General features: G+C 37.6%; 1 protein-coding gene across 1 annotated transcript; it reads right to left on the reverse strand.

Moving 5' to 3' along the window:
• Positions 1 to 498: 498 nt before the first annotated feature.
• Positions 499 to 2,030, reverse strand: LOC145782801 (hypoxanthine-guanine phosphoribosyltransferase-like). The gene has a single exon (XM_082594564.1). The coding sequence runs from the start codon at positions 1,989 to 1,991 to the stop codon at positions 1,329 to 1,331; it is 663 nt and encodes a 220-aa protein (XP_082450690.1). The 5' UTR covers positions 1,992 to 2,030; the 3' UTR covers positions 499 to 1,328.
• Positions 2,031 to 18,834: the final 16,804 nt, after the last annotated feature.

Raw genomic sequence — 18,834 nt, forward strand, 5'->3', positions numbered from 1 at the left:
ATTAATGATTACTTATCACAGCAAGCCCGTGTGGCTCATTTCACACAAATTTTTAACGTTATCACATCTATCTTATCAAATACTTTCATTGTGTTTCTTTTACTTCCAAGCTGGAAATGCATGATAATGTTGGTGCAATAACATCAATTTGATGTAAAATACAAATGTTACCTTTAAGTTTGACCCCTATGAGTCATCCTGATATGAACAGGCAGGCCAGACAAATTAGAATTAAAAAAAAATATTATTTTCTTAAAGACTTTTTGCACAAAAAAATTTTAGAAGCATTTTAGTAGTGTTCAAAAATATACAGTACATTATACATTTATCAACCAAATACATCTTGATTTCCTTTTAAAGTATTTTGCTTCATACTGTATCTTGTTTCAAGTCCACAATGGATAATTTTTGCGTTACAGTCCAGCAAGAGCCTAGTTAAAAAAAAAAAGGTATAGGAATTAAACATAGGTAAACAAAAGTTAAAAGGCAAGATTATGCTCAATGGATAAAGTAGAATTCACACCAAGTAGTCTCACACTGAGATATTCCAGGTCGGCCGCAACAGGATTTCCTGATCCAGTCAAGCTGGCACCCCTTCAAGAGCTGTATAGATTCTATACTAAAGAAGGGCTCTCACCACTCGACTATGCATCTGACAATCATATACCCGCTTGGGTTTTTAATGCCATTCAATACACCTTCAATATTTCATGCACTAAGATGTCAGATAAATAAATACTAACCAAATAAATAAAGTACAAACAGCAACTGCGGATGATTATTGTTGCTGATGTTAACCATATGTTGGTTTTTACAAATCGTAAAAATTGAGCACTCTGTTTTGATTGTGGTCAGTACAAAACAGAGTCAGCATGTATTTAGTTCAAAGCTGTGATGTGAAAGTTAGATTCCACCTTCTAAATGCCGAGTAAAAACAATTGGTTCAATTTAAAACTTATCTTGAAAATACAAAGCCAAAGCAATATTTTGTAATTCTGTTGATGAATCACAGAGTTTAAAGATAAACATTTAAATCATACAATTAAAAAATAAACACGTGTTCACTGTTCAGTTTACTTAATTTTTTTGATGAAATGCAAACTACGTCACACACACTAAAGACAAAAGTTAAACTTGCTCAGCAAAGATGGCAGCAAAAGACTGAAAAATCAGTTGTTATTTTAAATGTTATATTCGAAAATATTAGCCTACCCAACAATTCCGCAGTATGTTTGTTGTAGTAATAAACATTCTACAGCACAATCACTGGGCAGATTGAAGTGACAAAATACAACACGATCAAATAATAGCAATAGTTAAAAAACAATCTAATTTTTTCCTTCTACTATCTTGTACTTCTCCTTTCCTTTTTTGCTTATGATACAAACATGGTTAAGATCCCTAAAATATTCATTGTAATCAAGGGCATAACCAACTACAAATTGATCTGGAACTTCAAATCCAATGAAATCAGGCCGATATCCACAGCTTCTGACTGTTCTCTTTACCAAAAGACTTGCAACACGAACTGAATGAGGATTGAATTGATCTAAAAGACTAAGCAACTTTCGCATGGTATTCCCTGTATCAATCATGTCTTCAACTATCAAGACATTTTTTCCTTCTAAGTTGGACATATCATCACCACCAATCACTTTGACAACTCCGCTTGATTGATCATTATCATAACTTTTTAGTCGAATAAAATCAATTGACATTTGGCAAGATCGACTGGTATTTGCATTTAATTGACGTAAATAATGCAATAAATCACTAAAAAACTGATAACCTCCTTTGAGAACACATAGCGCTGCAGTAGGCCTTGCTTGATCAAGGCTTTCAAAAATATCTCTTGCAATTCTTTCAGTTCTATCCAAAACAAGGCCTTTTGGTATAATAACCTTTTCTACGTCTTCTTGATAATGTTGTGGAATGCAAAATGAATCACATGGGTATCCATCAAAACCATCAGGAATGGTTATAAAAGACATTTTGAGGCCTGGACTCTTGAATTTCAAAGAAAAAACTAAACAAATTTATCAAACCTACATAAAATACAAAATATTAGATTTCTACTCGTTTAACCATAGCTTATTAGTTACCCAATCCTGAACCAATCTGTTAACACAACATTTAATCTTGTTTAACCCTTATCCTGTAATTACGGGCCTGGGAGGCCCGGTGAAGAGAGAAAATTCTTTTAATTTTTTTTCTTTTTTGGTTTTTAGACCTGTTGCTCTAGAAATGCCTAAAATAGTGTCGTTTGCAAAACTTAAAACCGGATTGCAAGGATTATGAAGTCCAAAAAAAAATTTGTTGGCTAAAAACAAAAGTACACCTCAAATTGCAATTTAGGGCCTCGGAGGCCCGGTGGTAGTTTAGAGTAAACTTTAGAATTATAATCAATATAAGTTACATTGCATTTGTACAGTGGATCTCAATAAGATGAGTTCTTTTTTTAGGTGCTATTTGTTAGTTTATTTTTGAAATTTAAAAGTTTAAAAATGGCCGACAGAAATGTGTTTCAAATACTACAAGCTGAGCTTAATCAACAAAATACCAGTGATACTGACAACAGTGACAGCAAAAAATCATCAGGAGATGAATATGTGCCCCTTGATACTTCCGATTCAGAGGAAGATTCAAGGAAAAGAATAGAAGAGGAAGAAATAGGTAATTCATGTAAAGAAAGATCAGCACAAGTTGTTGGTAATGGTGATACAAGAGTAAACTTCACTCTTGGGGGCTCTCTTGAGTGTGGAGCTCATTTATCTTGGGTTAGGGTTGTGTTTGTCCATCATTCACATTTCGTTCTTTTCATTTTGTTTCCGTATATGTTTATTCATTTACATAGATAGTAGTAGACAAAACATTAAATTTCAGTAACATATATTGGGCTGCAGATTCATTACTTTATATCCCATGAAACATACATTTACTGTTTAGTTTTACAAAGATTTAAAACTGTCAACATTGAAGTGATTAGCCTACCAAACTGGTAATGCTTACTGAGTATTCAATTGGCGTGCCCATAACCTATTTCAATTATATCACTAAGTTATGACTGTATTACAATAGTTGCTTAATAGCCTACATGTATTTTTTATAATAACTACAGTTGTTTGATTTTGACATTGGATAGGCTGAAAATGTAGTTTTTTGTTGTTAATTATTGCAGGGATGAAACCAGTTTCAAAAAATTTAGGGGAAAAAAGGAAAATCTGGAGTTACACCAAGAAAATGTTTTTGAAACGGTAGAGCTATATTGAATTTAGCACATTCTGTGGCAATTTTGGGATCGTAATTTTTCAGAGGGCAAAATAAAATTTTTAGGGGGGCAGTTCCTCCCCTGGGCAACCCTGTTGCTACATCCGAGCATTATAGGCAACTTTGGCCTACAATCATTTTCTGAAAACGAATACAGCCGATGTAATGAATTGAGATACGATTGACTTACTTTTTCATATTATGTTAGTATTGGGCCTAAGAGGCCCGTAATCGCTGTTTGTGTTACAGAACAGTAATTACAGGATAAGGGTTAAATTGCTGACTAAAAATGTTCCACTAAAAACTACAGTATATATATGAAAAATACCTCATAAAAAATTGAGGACACTCTACAAGCAAGTATTGCGGTGTAATCAAACCTTATGCATAAACGATAACTAATTGAGAGAGTGCAAAATATCAGTTTCCTGGGCCTGATTTCGAATGAAAATCTTTCATGGAAGCCACATCTGCTGCAAAAACTTCAAAGAAATTTTGGCATAATTACTAAGATTAGACCTTGTCAATTTGATCTGCCGATACCATTCTTTAGTTGAAAGCAACCTGAGGTATTGCATTACGACTTAGAAATATGGCAATGTAGTACTTTTATGTTTGTGGATATCAACAGGAAACGCAACATTTCATAGCCAACATGACACCGTCACAAAAGGGGATGAGAGCTTCATCAATCTAGCTACTAGCTCATCCATTCCATCACCACCAGGACAATAATCACTTAAACTGGATCTTGAAGCTCAATCATAGTAGGCTACTGTGTGAGATGCAGTCTGACCATGGAAAAACATCTTGCTTTTCTGGGCCACATTGAAACGGGCTTTTGCCTGAGGCTTGGTTTCTTCATGTCCGGTTTTCTTCTTTCTCCTTCCCATTACTTCCCTTCCCATATCAATGTTGGAACTGACAAATTTAATCCCCATCACTTTTCATTAGGATGACACTTATTACTAAATGTGTGCTTCTCTTTGTTTTTTGCGGCCGTGCTCACTACAGACATATAGCCATCTACTACTCAGGCACGTTTTAAACCTTTTAAGGTTTAGCCACCTTTTCCCATTCCATTCAATTCAATTGACGTGCTGGTAGGCCTATATCGACTTAATGAAAGTCTTTTCGTTTCGGACGCGTTAACGACGAAAAATAAATGAATTAATCCATTTTACTACGTTAAACAACTACTACCATCTCCTAAAGTCTTTTACACGACACAGGATGACACTGTACAAAACAGAAACACATGTGCGATTTTGCGCCAAATCAAAAGCAGATTTCTCGCTTGGTGATTTACTTCTTCATGCTTGGCTGGAGACCTTTTGCACATTCAAAATCACCAGAGCGTGACGTTTGAGTTACGCGGAGTTTGAGGGCAGTGCTTCCACTTTTACAAAGCTAGATTACCACTTGTATTACCACATTTGTCCTCAGATTACCACATTTTTTACCCGATCTTAACCGTATTTCGACTTACTTTTACATTAACCCAGTGGCTATTTTTACCCACTTGTTGCCATAGTTACTATCAGGTGTTGTCAGAGTTAGGATTAAAGTTAGTAACGGTTAAGGTAAGACTTAGGAATAAGGTTAGGGTTTTGATCTTTACCCAGAACTAAAATTTTTTCTAAAATGCAAGTTTTTGTTTTCAACAGCTTTAAACTTTTCTCAAATTACGACAGAATTCCTTATCCGGCAATGCTATTATTTGGTTATATTTACACTATATAGTGTAAAATAAGGCCTAAAACAACTACTCAGTTTATTAACAGAACGTCTGAAATAAGAAAGCAAAGTACCAGTAGCTTAGCCAGGAATTTTGAAAGGGGGATTTTTGACGGCCGCCGGGCTTCGCCCGCCGGCCTCTTCGCCAAAGGCGACACCCAGCGGCGGGGGGTCTGGGCAGGGATATCTAAAGAAGGGGATACGAAGGCTTTTATTACGTCTGACAATAGAAGGGCTATTGTTCATCGTAAATAATCTGTGTTTATCGTGAAATGACAATTGGCACCGCTTGCAGTTTAACAAATCTTGTTATGATAACTTGCATTGCGCTATTAGCATCAGGCCTGGATATTCACAGCATGCTCATGGTTGCTTGTTAATTCAACTACCCATATACTTGCTTTACATCTAGCCTACTGCAAAGGCTTTGTTGAAAAAACAGCTTACTGGTAACTTTTCAACTATCTTTCCAAACAAGTATTCTTGAAATATGCTCTCCGTAACATTTACTAACTATCTTCTGTAGCTCATTGTACCAGCTGGACTACAAAACTTTCTACGATTTTAAAAAGAATCACATGTTTAAAGCACTGCAAACTACCGCCCTGGTAGTGTCATGAGAATAAGGCAATCGCTGCGAGCCTTCGTATCCCCTTCTCTAGATATCCCTGGGTCTGGGGTGCCCCCCAGAAAATTTTGAAAAATTACTTTAAATTTGGTGCATTCTGAGAGCATTTTCAACAAAAATGTGGGTATAAATATTCCTGTAAAATGGTGCTGTCTGGTGGCATAGCAAAAGAATAAGATCATGTTTTCTTGGGCATTTTTCGGTAATAAAGCTAAGTCTCTATGTTTTCTTGTTGCTAATTCCTGGCTGAGATATTTGAATGTTTAGTATTCGCAAAACTCGCTCTTTTAATGCAATTTCGTTTGAAATTAGGCAAACTTTGTTTTAGAGACATAGAGACTGAAAGCATCATTCTCAATATCGTGACGTCACACGCGTGCCAAAGGGGGGGTTGTAACCCCCCAACCCCCCCCCTGGCTACGCCACTGCAAAGTACTGTACTTGACACCGCAGCTAGAATCTGAAAGACATCTTGACTATGAATATGATCACATGGTCACCCTACCTTTAAAGTCAAAAGTCAGGACTCATTCCAAAATCAAACTGAAAACAGCGGAACATGCTAGTCACATGCTGTTATAAGTAGTTTTTTGCATATCTGTTCGATTTTGGAGGACAACAGTTTAAATGCTCTTATTTATTGATAGTAGCCTATTTTATGACAAATTTTCAAAATTTATAATTTTCACATTTTGGCAACATTTCCACACAAAATTTCCGTATTACCACATTTTTACCACAAATTTTTCATTACCACATTTTTACCACAAGCATGATGAAAATTCCACAATTGTGGTAATTACCACAAAAGTGGAAGCGCTGTCTGAGGGTTAAGAATCGCTTGTTTTCTACGGTTTATGAAGGCGTTTCTTGTTATTGCAAGCAAGCGTGAGGTCGATGGCAGGTGAAAGTAAATTTTTTGTGTTTATGAATTGTTGTAGGTTATCGGTACGCTTTAATTCTTGTTCGTTTTAATCATAGTGTTGGCTAACAGACTAGGAAAGGCAATTTAGGACGGCCATTGTGAAGCGTGTGCATTTTGACCGGGAATTATGGACCACGATAGTGGCACCTTGTCTTGCAACATTTTATTTTCATTCTGCATAACATAATATGCAACGAATCAACCACACTTCATTGATGATGCCAAGCATAGTCACTGGTATTTTCCTGTCGAAGATGTGAAATTGACGAATTTTTTTATGGTCCACTCTGCATGAATGCGATGGCGTGCAATACTTCGTTTATTCAACACGGGGATATAGTGAGCTTTATTCAACACTTCGTCCTCACTCATTTGAGGCCTTCTACCTAGGAACGGTGAGATATTCAAATGTAGACCAATACCATGTAGGCTAGGCTAAGTCTTTTTCTATAAGAAACCCTTTATTGGCCATAACAGCATCATGAAGTGCAGTTCATTAGCAGCTATTTTCTGCTTCAAAAGGTGAAAAAATCAACTCCTCTGACATATTTCTTTGTCACTCACATTAGCAGTGTACAACTGAAATACAAACATATTAGGCCTACCCCCATTTGGATCAACTCCCACTAATGACTAATGCCTTTGTTCCAGACAATTGTTCACCTAATCAAACGTCATATACAAACCGTTCAGGTCTACTGAACCTTAGCGTATTACGTCATGGAATTTTTCCTAAAAATGAGCCAAAATTGCACCATCGTTCGTAAGACTTGTGTCAAACCTGTTTAAACATGAAACATTGGATCACCAGCTTTGAATACCTGTTTGAATTGCGTGACAATGTCTTTCACTATTGCGTCACAGTACTGTTTACGGGAGTTTGAGATATCGCAAATTATTCTAGTCATTTTAAAATTGTTGCTTGAAGAGGTTGGTCGCATGTTTAACTGTTATGCTTAGTGCTTGTCAGCTGGACGAAAATTTCCGTCTTTTATCCAAGTAATCTGTTCTGTAGTGACAAGTTTTAGTGGTGTACGGCGTTGCATCTCATTTTCGACAGCCAGGTGGCTAATTTTACAGAAATACAATTTGAATAGACGTTTCAAAGGAGTGTTTCTTTTTCGATCATTACATGCAGACGAACGGATTCAGAAATCTTATGTTACAATTTTCCAACGAAGAGATTATGGTTTACCGCTGTGACCAGCCTTTGCAGTGTTCATACTTTTATAGTTCGAGTACGTTTGCAACTGACGGTGAAGTGAGGATAGTGTTTCGAGACGTACTTCAGTGCAGTCGATGATAATCATGGTGCTTGGGTAGTCCTTCTTGAAGTCTGGCTTCATGGTTGCTATGATAACGTCACGATGAGGGAATATGTTCAAACTAATCAACCTTAAATACATGAGATGCATTCATGAATGAAAAATACGGTGTAGGCAGTACGAATGCAGAACTAATACCAAACCTTGTGCTTAATTTAATTCTGTATAAAACAAACCCAGGCGAAGCTTCAACACCAGCAAAAATTCAATCTTCCACCGCTAATCTATGTAGACATAGGCGTAGCCAGGGGGGCGAAAGGGGCCATGGCCCCCCCAAAATTTTCAAAGTTTGGATTCCGAAGTTGAGCCCTTTGTTGAAAATATAATAAAATTTGTAGAAATTTATAACGTTTTCCAAGTCATCTGGCTATTAACACCCCCAAGGACTTGTTTTAGACACGCAGAAAGACACGAATAAATTTTGAAAATCGTAAATCGGGTAAAATTTACGCGATTTACGTTTCTTTTAACTAATTTGTGGAAGCAATTTCAGCATGGCTTACTCTGTTATGTTTATGGGTAGTTATTGAGTTTTTGTGTAGCTGAGTTTTTGGTGTTCTCTAATTTAGCCGCAGGTTTTGCCCGTTCGTGTGTAAGAGCTACCTATAATAAGTTAATAGCTGTTCATCTGCTAATAAATTTCATACAAATATTACCCTAAAAGTGTTTCTAGAAAGCGGTATAATCCATTATTTGAGTGTAATTTTGCAAAAAATTTCCGGGGAAGCATGCCCCCGGACCCCCTCCTACGCGGGCCTTCGGCACGCTCTAACACTCCACCGGTTTTATTGCTTCTCTTGCTTAACCCACCAGGATACGCCCACTGCACATCAGGTGGCGATGGCTTAAATCAAACACTTTGTCGTTCTCATCAATTCATCAAATATTTGCCCCCCCCAAAAAAATTTGTTTCTGGCTACGCCACTGTATGTAGATGCAGTGCTCCTGTAGCATTTTGAGGTATTTTGAAAGTAGCATCGTCATCAAGTTCTGCATCAATATTTTGATTTGCATGCTTAGCTTTTGAAGCTGTATAATACAGGAAATTCTTCCTATCTTTGCCTGGCAAGATCGCTTCCAATACAGCAAAGAACTGGTCGAAGGTTTACACTTCTGTAGCCTAAGTTTACAACTTAAAAGAGTTTTATTTTCTGGCAAATTGTACTGAAACACTGATACACGCTTGTAAAGACCACAAAACAACAGCTCAAGCAAACGTTAAACAATTTATTCGCCTGCAAACTACGCCACTAACCCTATCGCACAGCATTGTAAACAGCGACTGGTCGTTCACGACTCCAACGTCACGCTCTGTTGGTTTGTTATGCAAAAGGTCTCAGGGTTGCCAGATTCTGCAGAGCAATATATACCAAATAGTAAAAAAAAATATACCAAATATATACCAAACTTAAAAAATTATACCAAGTTTATACCAAAAAGATCTGAAAAACAAAAGTTTACAGAAAAATCACGTTTTGCACACCTCAACTAGCTGAACAATGTTTAATTTTTAACTTGGGCAAAGAACGTTTTAGTTTGGGCTAATTTTAATATATATGACCCAAACATGAAATGATTACCACAGCGATTTCGCATGATATTTAATCAAGTTTCAGAAAACAAAAAAAATAAACGTTGCTGGAGCGTTAGTTCCTGTGATGCAGACGAGACTACGCCCACTTGGCTAATGCATAAAACCCACCATGCAACCATCAAGAACCCAACAAAATAGACTTTATTCCGAATAGCACCAAAATGACCGCGTGCCACATCAAAATGTCCCGACATCACAGTGTGCGCACCTATCTGGAAGGCACCTAATTGTCTGCGCCCAGTGGCGTAGCCAGGAATTTTGAAAGGGGGGGTTTGACGGTCGGCGTGCGACCCAGCGACAGGGGGTATGGACCTCCCCCTGAAAATTTTGAAAAACTACTTTGAATTTGGTGCACTCTGAGATCATTTTCAACAAAAATGTGGGTATAAATATTCCTGTAAAATGGTGCTGTCCGGTGGCATAGCAAAAGTATAAGATCATGTTTTCTTCGGCATTTTTTGGTAATAAAGCAAAGTCTCTATGTTTTCTTGTTGCTAATTCCTGGCTGAGATATTTAAATGTTTGGTATTGGCAAAACTTGCTCTTTTTAATGCAGTTTCGTTTAAAATTAGGCAAACTTTGTTTTAGAGACATAGAGATTGAAAGCATCATTTTCAATATCGTGGCGTCAGACGCGTGCCAAAGGGGGGGTTATAACCCCTCCCCCCTTGGCTACGCCACTGTCAGCGCCTAATAGAGGTGCTCCAAAAATTTAGGAAATTTTTCACTTTGCCAAAGTATCAACGTCAGGGTAATAAAGAATTAAGTAGTTATGATTCAATAATTACATACAATATAACACAATAAGGGTATTAGTATAATAGTAAGCATAAAAAAAGTTTTAGTCACACATTAACAACACTGTTCAACATTTTGAAACCAAAATTTACATTCCATCAACAGCACAGTAATAATCATAAGTCAACAACACTTGCAATGTTGCTCGCTGAGAAGCTTTAACATTCTTTAACACCTTGAGATAACAATACGTTGTAAAACATTACAGTTAAGCAACTCCAATGACACTCATGCTTTAGAAAACCTTTAGGTTTTTATGGTCATTGGGCTAAATTTCAAATGGTACATCTATTTTAGTGTTTCAACTTAACTTTTTTAAAGAAGAAACAAGTTTTTATTGGTTAACACACTCCAAATTTGTACATTGAAAAAAATACTAGTCAATTGACACAATATTATAAAATATACCAAACTCATAAAATCACCTACCAAATGCTACAAAATATACCAAATATATGCCAATATACCAAACGAAAATTTCAACTACCAAACATAAAAAAAATATACCAGATTTGTGAAATTTGGTATATAAATATACCAGATGGCAACCTTGATTGTAAACAGCGGCTGGTCGTTCACGACTCCAACGTCACGCTCTGTTGGTTTGTTATGCAAAAGGTCTATTGGAGAAATCTGGATGTGTGAAAGCTTTTTTTTTTTTATTATTTCAATGGGTGTGCCATTTCTAGCCAACAGAAACTTTTTGATTTTGTCAGTAGCCTATCATTTTAGCCGCAGAAACTTCTGAATGACTGATTGAATCTTTATCCTCGGACTGACAAAGCCTTGATAGGTTATTCTTGTTAGTTTCACAGACTATTGCTCACCCGGCATGGGGCTAAGGGGCTCAAGCCCCCACCAACCCGCCACCAAAAATGAAATTTTTGTATGTTTCCCATTTATACCTTTTGCTTACAGGTTAGATATGAATAAGTACGGTAGGAATAAGTAAAATTGTGACATCATAGCTAGGGTTATCAATAATTAACTTTACAACTTCAAACAACCGTATTTAACAAATGGCAAACAATTTTTGAGCAATAAACATATAATATTATTGTCAAATAAATAAATATTTAGGAAAAACAATTTTTACTCTATGTGTTCGCCATTTGCGTCGATAACAAGTCGAGACGCTTCGAAAAGGACCTGCAAGAGTCACAAATAACTCTTTGAGGTAGGCTATTTTGGTCCATTCTTTTTTCAAATTAGCTTTTAGCGCTTCCAAACTTTGGTGGTGTTTAGTCGAAACTTTGCTCTCCAGGTAAGACCAGATGCCAAAGTCTATGGGGTTCAAGTCTGGGGGTGAAGGAGGCCATTCTTCCTTGGAAACGAAGAACAGCACATTGGCTGAAAGCCAGTTTTGCGTTCTCTTAGCTCCATGAGAAGGGGCAAAATCTTGTTGGAATGACCAACTACGTTGTTTGAAGTGTTTTTCGCCCAAGGCAACAATGAACCCTCAAGAATATCATTTCAGTAGTTTTCTTGGTTCAAATTCACTCCTTGATCCACAAAAATCAATGGACTCCTTCCTGATTCGTTGACTGTGGCCCACACCATCACGAATGTCGCCCCTAATTGTCTCCGAGTGATTACCCGGGGTTCCACGTCACCATCTCTTGACCAAACACGATCATTCTGACTGTTAAAATGATGCTGGACATCAAATTTCTTCTCATCGCTGAACACAAGGTTTGGCAGCGTGCCTCCTCCTTCAATTTGTGAGCAGAATTCATGCTCTGGAGAGACATTTCTCAATAATATTGGCATTTAGCAACTATTTCTTCATGTATTTAAATGGGCTTATCTTCAAATCTTTCTTGAGAACTGTGAACATGGTTCCATAGGCCACGTTCGCCTCCTTTGCCAGTTTTTGAATGGATCTTTTGGGATTTTTTTGCACCTTTTCTCTGGTTGCTTTTATCAATTTTGAAGTTCTGGCGCTTCGAGGGCTACCTTAGCCAGGTCGATTTTTGACACTTCCAGTTTCTTTGTGCCTTTTGAGAGTTCTCCAGACCAACATTCTGTTAATTTTTAGGTCCTTCCAAAAATCCTTGACTTGCCCGATTTGAAGAGCTCTACAATAGCTATTCTTATATTCAAATTTTCATTTGTGGCATATAAAATACGAAGCCGAGCAACGTTATCAAGTTTAACATATTAAAGATTATTATATTTACAAAAAACACAAAACTACGCAACAATTAAATATCGAACGTTTTCGACATCACAAGATGTCCTCTTCAGGAATAATGTACATACAACTTAACTACATCTGAAAAAATGCAATGGTTAGGCCTAACTAAATCTATAAGTCGGAAAATACAAAAACTGCACAATACTTCTGACTAGCTCAAACTCAACGATAGGCTCCACGAGAATCAAAGGTAACTGCATCAAAAGGTGTTAAACAGATCACATGATATGGTAGAAAGGCAAGGTGCGAAAAAAATAATTTTAAAATACAGAGAGCAAAAAAGACGAGCCGCAAGCATACAATTGTCTGTTCAAAAGTGGATTGTGACGTTTTATGTACAAGGCTTCCAAGATTTTAGTTTGATACTCAGACCTGCCTCTGGACATGATCTCAAATTGCTTGATAGAAACGTTGTTTTGACATTCTGTACATGAGAAAATGTGATCTTAAATTGCGCTTTTCTGTACAGAATTCAAATTGAGGTGTTCCCCAGCTCTAGTCGATAAATGTCTTGTTGACATACCGATGTATGTCAGGCTTGCATCACGCAAACAACTGAATTTATAAACGACATTAGAACATAGAGCAAAGGGCGTAGGCGACTTCAGCTGGAAATATTTGCCTACTTTGAAAGTTTTATATACAGGGTAAATGTCACAATCACGTAAATGTCGGTAAATGGTAAATGTCGCCTTTCTACCATATCATGTGATCTGTTTAACACCTTTTGATGCAGTTACCTTTGATTCTCGTGGAGCCTATCGTTGAGTTTGAGCTAGTCAGAAGTACTGTGCAGTTTTTGTATTTTCCGACTTATAGATTTAGTTAGGCCTAACCAATGCATTTTATTCAGATGTAGTTAAATTGTATGTACATTATTCCTGAAGAGGACATCTTGTGATGTCGAAAACGTTCGATATTTAATTGTTGCGTAGTTTTGTGTTTTTTGTAAATATAATAATCTTTAATATGTTAAACTTGATAACGTTGCTCGGCTTCGTATGCCTATGGTTCAACAAGACAAACTCTCTACCGAAGCTGTAGCATATAAAATATAAGCCTAAAAAATATAAAATTGACAAATATTTAATTTATTAACATTGTAACGCTAAATATTGATGTTAAATACAGTTGTTTGAAAGTGGTAACGTTAATTATTGATGACCCTTTATAGACCCTATGGTCTATGCGATTATAAGTGATGGTTCGCTCTGCCTCGTAGTCAAATATTTAAATCAATATTTTTCCAAGGGAGCTTGAACCCTCCGCTGGACTCTTGGCACAAGTATCGGCAACCGGTGGGTTGTGGGCCGTGAGTGTCTTCAAGTATTAATCAAAGGGATGGGCATAAGCTTATTGTCGCAAATCACTCGGCCAACATTTCTGAATTAGCCCCCCCCCTAATTTTTTTTTCTGGATGCGCTACTGTTCGCGGAGTAGTGGTTCTTAGCATTTTTCTTTGTCGGCAGTTGGCTCCACGTTGGAATCACCGACCAGTTCTCTTACCCTCTTCTAGATTGACTCAAAACTAATGTTGTTTACATGTAGGCCTACAAATACTAAAACCATTGTGTCTCTTTATTCATACAACTCACAATAAAATGACACAATATGAAGCTTTTCTCATAAGCGGGATTTGAAAACTGCTTTTTATGTTTTGTGCTTCTATCCACCTCTGTGATTCAAGTCTCTTTTCCCGTATTGCGAGGGTTGGTGGCCAACAATATTATTCTATTCTGTGATGGCATTTCTTCATTTCACCGATCCCGAGGGTTGACCGAGCTGCGGTTTTGCCAATCGCAGATCTTCTCCAATGCAGTCTAGTCAACGCTGCTCATCACATTCTCGAGGGTTATTTCCATGGACGCAAAAGAACTGAATTTGTTATTTCATTTTAATTGTGATTGGTACAATGAGGGGAATGAAATATAGGTCTCAGATTACCACATAGCCCCAGGTCCATCGAAACCTTAATCCGGCCCTACCGGGGCTCACAAACACAGCACTTCTGGCCATAAAACTCTTTCGTTTCGTTGGATGTCTGCCCCGATAGCTCAGTTGGTTAAGCATCCGACTGCATAAACGAACAAGCTTCAAGATCAAACGGCGCTGGGACAACTCTCGGAGTGCGCGTTTAAACAACGCATTTTAAGTAGGGTAGCCTATGCTACAACTGCTCTCTTTGTCTGCAACTGCATATTTTTTAACATTAGCCTAACTGGTTTTTAATTTAGACCTATCTAGGCTACGACAGTGTAGGTTAGGCTAGGCTACTATTTTTGTTAAAACTGAGGTTTTAACAAAAATATGATGTCATGAACAAGCAGTTTCTAAAAAAGAAATAGGCTGAGAAGACTACGGTAGCTCTTTGAGCGGAAAACTTTGATAACTAGCTTATGAGTGTAGGCCTACTCTTAGACAACAAAACTATTTGAAAACGCCTGGTTAGGTCTCGTCATTTTAGTCCTTCCTTCCATATTATCCTTCCTCATATTTTAAAGGTTACCTATGCCAAACCATACGTTGTATTCTCATCTTGTATCCGCTACGTTGTTTTGAAAAGCACAGGAGGCATAGCCTGACAGCATCAATTAAAATACCATCTGTTTGGTGCAACACACCTAGCTGCAAGTCATCAACCACTTTCCATTTAGTAGAAAGAAATATTTCCTTTGCAGTAGCCTGTATGGTCCTGACACCCTCGGAGAAGAATAATTAATTGCCGCAAGTTTCATACAGTAGGCTTATTGCGTTAAATAGCCTAGCTAGGCAGGCTATACAAAATAGTGAAATCTGTCAAATAGGGGAAGGGTAGCCTAGATGTAAAAGCAAGTTAATGGTGTTGTTGACACTACTTTCTCTATACAGCGACTATTCTCTGTGTTATAATTAGGCTGCTGTAAATCATATGGGTGGACACTCAAGCAGGAAATGGTAAAGCTACGGAGGAAGGTTTTGTCCATAGCTTTTAGACGACTGCATAGCCTACTTTCTGGAAGCATAACGGACACACCTTGCCATGTGTGAACAATTATTATACCTAGGGCCTTGTTAACCGCCTCCCATAGGCTACCCCTGACTGGAGGGAGGCCCACGGTTGATTAGGGGCCCACTCACTTTAGTCTATTTAATGTTTTTGACTGTTTAAATAATAAAATATCAGCCACAGAACCTCGATATTCAGTAGCTTAAATCAGCGTGGCCGTGGTCCAACTACTTTTGACTTACGGGCCACTTTACAAAAACGTGACAACTTGCGGGCCATTTCCAATAAAATGATAGTGAGTGCGTAATCGAAATTGTTACACAATAGCAAATAGAAATTTATTGCAAATCTCTATCAGTGAGATGCCTGTGGTCGAGGTTTCTCTGATGCTATCGTTTCTACATCAATTTCAATGTTAGTGGTAGCAAGTCGGGGACTATCTTCCAGTGTTTCGTCTATCATTCGATTTCTGTTTTTAGACTTGACTTGCTTCATTCTAGAAAACGTACTCTTACACATGCAGTGCCGGTCTTTGGGGTGTGCAAACCGTGCAATCGCACAGGGCCCGCAAATTAGGGGGCCTGCAATTTACTCAAAAAATGCAGTAATTTTTGTTATTTCCAATGGAAAAAATCCATTTGATTCACAAGCAAGTACCGGTATTTTTGTTGAACATGCTCTCAGAATGCACCAAATTCAAAGTAATTTTTCAAATTTTTCTGAGAGACGCCCCCAGACCCCCCGCCGCTGGGTGTCACCTTCGGCGAACACGCCGTCAGACTTCGCCCGCCGTTCGTCAATTAACCCCTCCCCTTCCAAAATACCTAGCTAAGCTACTGAATTGGATCATTGTCATTGGGGCCCGCAAAGCATATTGCGCACAGGGCCCGAAATACCCTAAGACCGGCACTGCACACATGTATGTGCTTCCAAACATTGAGTGCATTTTAATGCAAAAATTTTCAGTTTGGGAAATCTATTCTTGCTGACTATAATTTCCAGAAGTACTCGGAGATTTCATTTTTCCTTGACAACAAGAATTGGTTGCACTGAAGCTCGCAGAGTTTAAGCAGAAGTTCTGGTAGCTGTGTTTCCACATTAACATCCTTAGGATTGTTATACCAATGGAGATTAGGTTTTAATCTGTCAAAATCTTTAAATCTATTCTCAAATTCACAAGATAAATCCTTAATATCTTTCACAAAACGGGAGCATTCCACTTCATAATCATCTACCGCAAGTGCATGCAAAGAATCAAAGTGTGAAAGATCGTTATTTTTCAAGCACTCGTTTAGCAAAAAGGTGCAGTTTCCTCTGGAAAGCTTCAATTTGTCCAACTAAATGTGAAATAGTTTGCTGTCGCCCCTGCAAATTTAGGTTTAACACATTCAAGTGCATTATCATGTCTGTAAGGAAAGCAAGATTGCACAGGAAGTTTTTGTCGCATAACTGAGTTTGGTAGCCTACATTTGTGTTTCACCCAATTGTTCTGCTTGAAGAAATGATAGTATTTCCTTCCGAAGACCAAAGAAATGAATATTTAAAGAAAACAAAAACGTCCGGAACACAAGGTACATATCAGCCTTTAAGAAGCCCAGTTGTACTGACGAGACCTGATAGGTTGAAACAGTAGGCTATAGGCTAGGCCCTGATGTCTACAACTTTGAATTAAATTTTTGACACTTTTTATCCAAATGCTATAATTAAGCTACTTGTTCTAATTGAAATTACTTTTTGTAACATAAATACAGTGAAAACTCGCGGGCCGCAAAAATGCAATCCGCGGGCCTGTAGTTGGACCACACTGGCTTAAATCATGCAAGGCCATATTTACTTCTTTCTAAATCCCCTACTCCTGGGAGCCTACCTCTGCCTGAGGGCCTACTCATATTTTGTCCGTGCAAAGTTTTTCGTCTTGTAATTTTACATGTAGGTTACCGGTAGGGACGGTACATTACGGGACGCTCAACTCCGTTGTTCCTTCAACATTAGAAGGGTCAATTGCCAATTTGACACTTTTTTTACGCTTTACTGCTGGCTTACTTTCAACTAAAAACCTTAAATTACTTTAAAACCAACTTCACTTTTCTTATATAACCCATAAAAAGTAAAATATTTTGTAAATTACAAAAAAACGTAACCCTTCTAGTGTTGCGGATAAGCCAAAAGCGGATGAAGTTTCGCATCCCTATGATCTACAATCCCTAGTTACCGGTAACATTTAATCTGTATTTTTTCCAAAAACTTTCAAGAAGTAAATTACTGAAACCTTTCTGTAGCCGTAAATGATTTTTTTTTTTGAAATGGTAAGCTAACTTAAATTTTCAACCAAAACTTCTACTCCAATCCAGTTTTAATTTGATGAATTTGGTCTTCATGTAAAGTGTACGTCTTGACAAAAATAAATAAGCTTACAACACATTGCTCCTAAAAAGTGACCCAAACAAGATTTTATTTTTCAAAATTGTCTGGGCGCAAGCTCCCCACACCCCTTTTCAATTTACTTTTTCAGACATGAAGTTTTGCTTTGTTCATTTATGTTGTAAATTTTGCTTTGTTGAAACTCTGGTCCTTCCTCATCTTTTTTATAGATCTGCCGATGAACTTCTTTTTTTTTTTTTTTAAATCTTAGAGTTGTTTAGGCTACTCTTTCCTAAAATGATGAATGCAGGCCTAATTTTTGTTCCCCACATTGGAAAATTTTGCTGCCTTAAATGCTTTCTGATCCTATTTTAAGGAGCGATCACTAAACATAGAGGCTCAGTTGGGAGGCGCCGAGATGGTGCTCACAGGGCCCTGATCATACCATGCTGTCGCAGAACCGTCTTGTGTACCACACGACATTTAAACAATCGAATGATATCCAACAGTTATTACAATGTCTCGTTCATGTGCTACAGATTACGTCTATGTGTCATTAACGAATATACGCGGATTAATTAAAGCTGTTTTCAATATCCCTCGAGTATAGGGAGACAAGTTTAACAACAATAATAATGCGTGAACAGCACAAAAGTACCATTAATTAATCGTTTTAACAAAGAATGTATGGTTGAAAAAAATAACGTAGAGCTGAAGCTAAAACCGTAAAATTAAAATATATCGCTGTCTTATACACAAAAACGAAGCTCCTCAGTCCTAATTGTCAAGTAGGTTAGTATTTCCTTTTTGACGATCAGAAATAAAAACAACTGAACTTATCAGATGATTAAGCAGGGCCTTTGAGAGGATGATTTGGACACGGTACCAATGAGATTCTAGGGGCCCCAAATTGAGATACTTGTACATAAAATCCAACGAATAATACGAAGTGGTTTCTTCCAGTTCCCGGTTATGGGCCCTTAAGGTTAACCTGGGCCCGGGACCAAAAGTACCTT

The sequence above is a fragment of the Aplidium turbinatum genome, chromosome 14 (genome assembly GCF_918807975.1).
Source record: "Aplidium turbinatum chromosome 14, kaAplTurb1.1, whole genome shotgun sequence".
In the NCBI taxonomy this organism is placed as follows: Eukaryota; Metazoa; Chordata; class Ascidiacea; order Aplousobranchia; family Polyclinidae; genus Aplidium; species Aplidium turbinatum.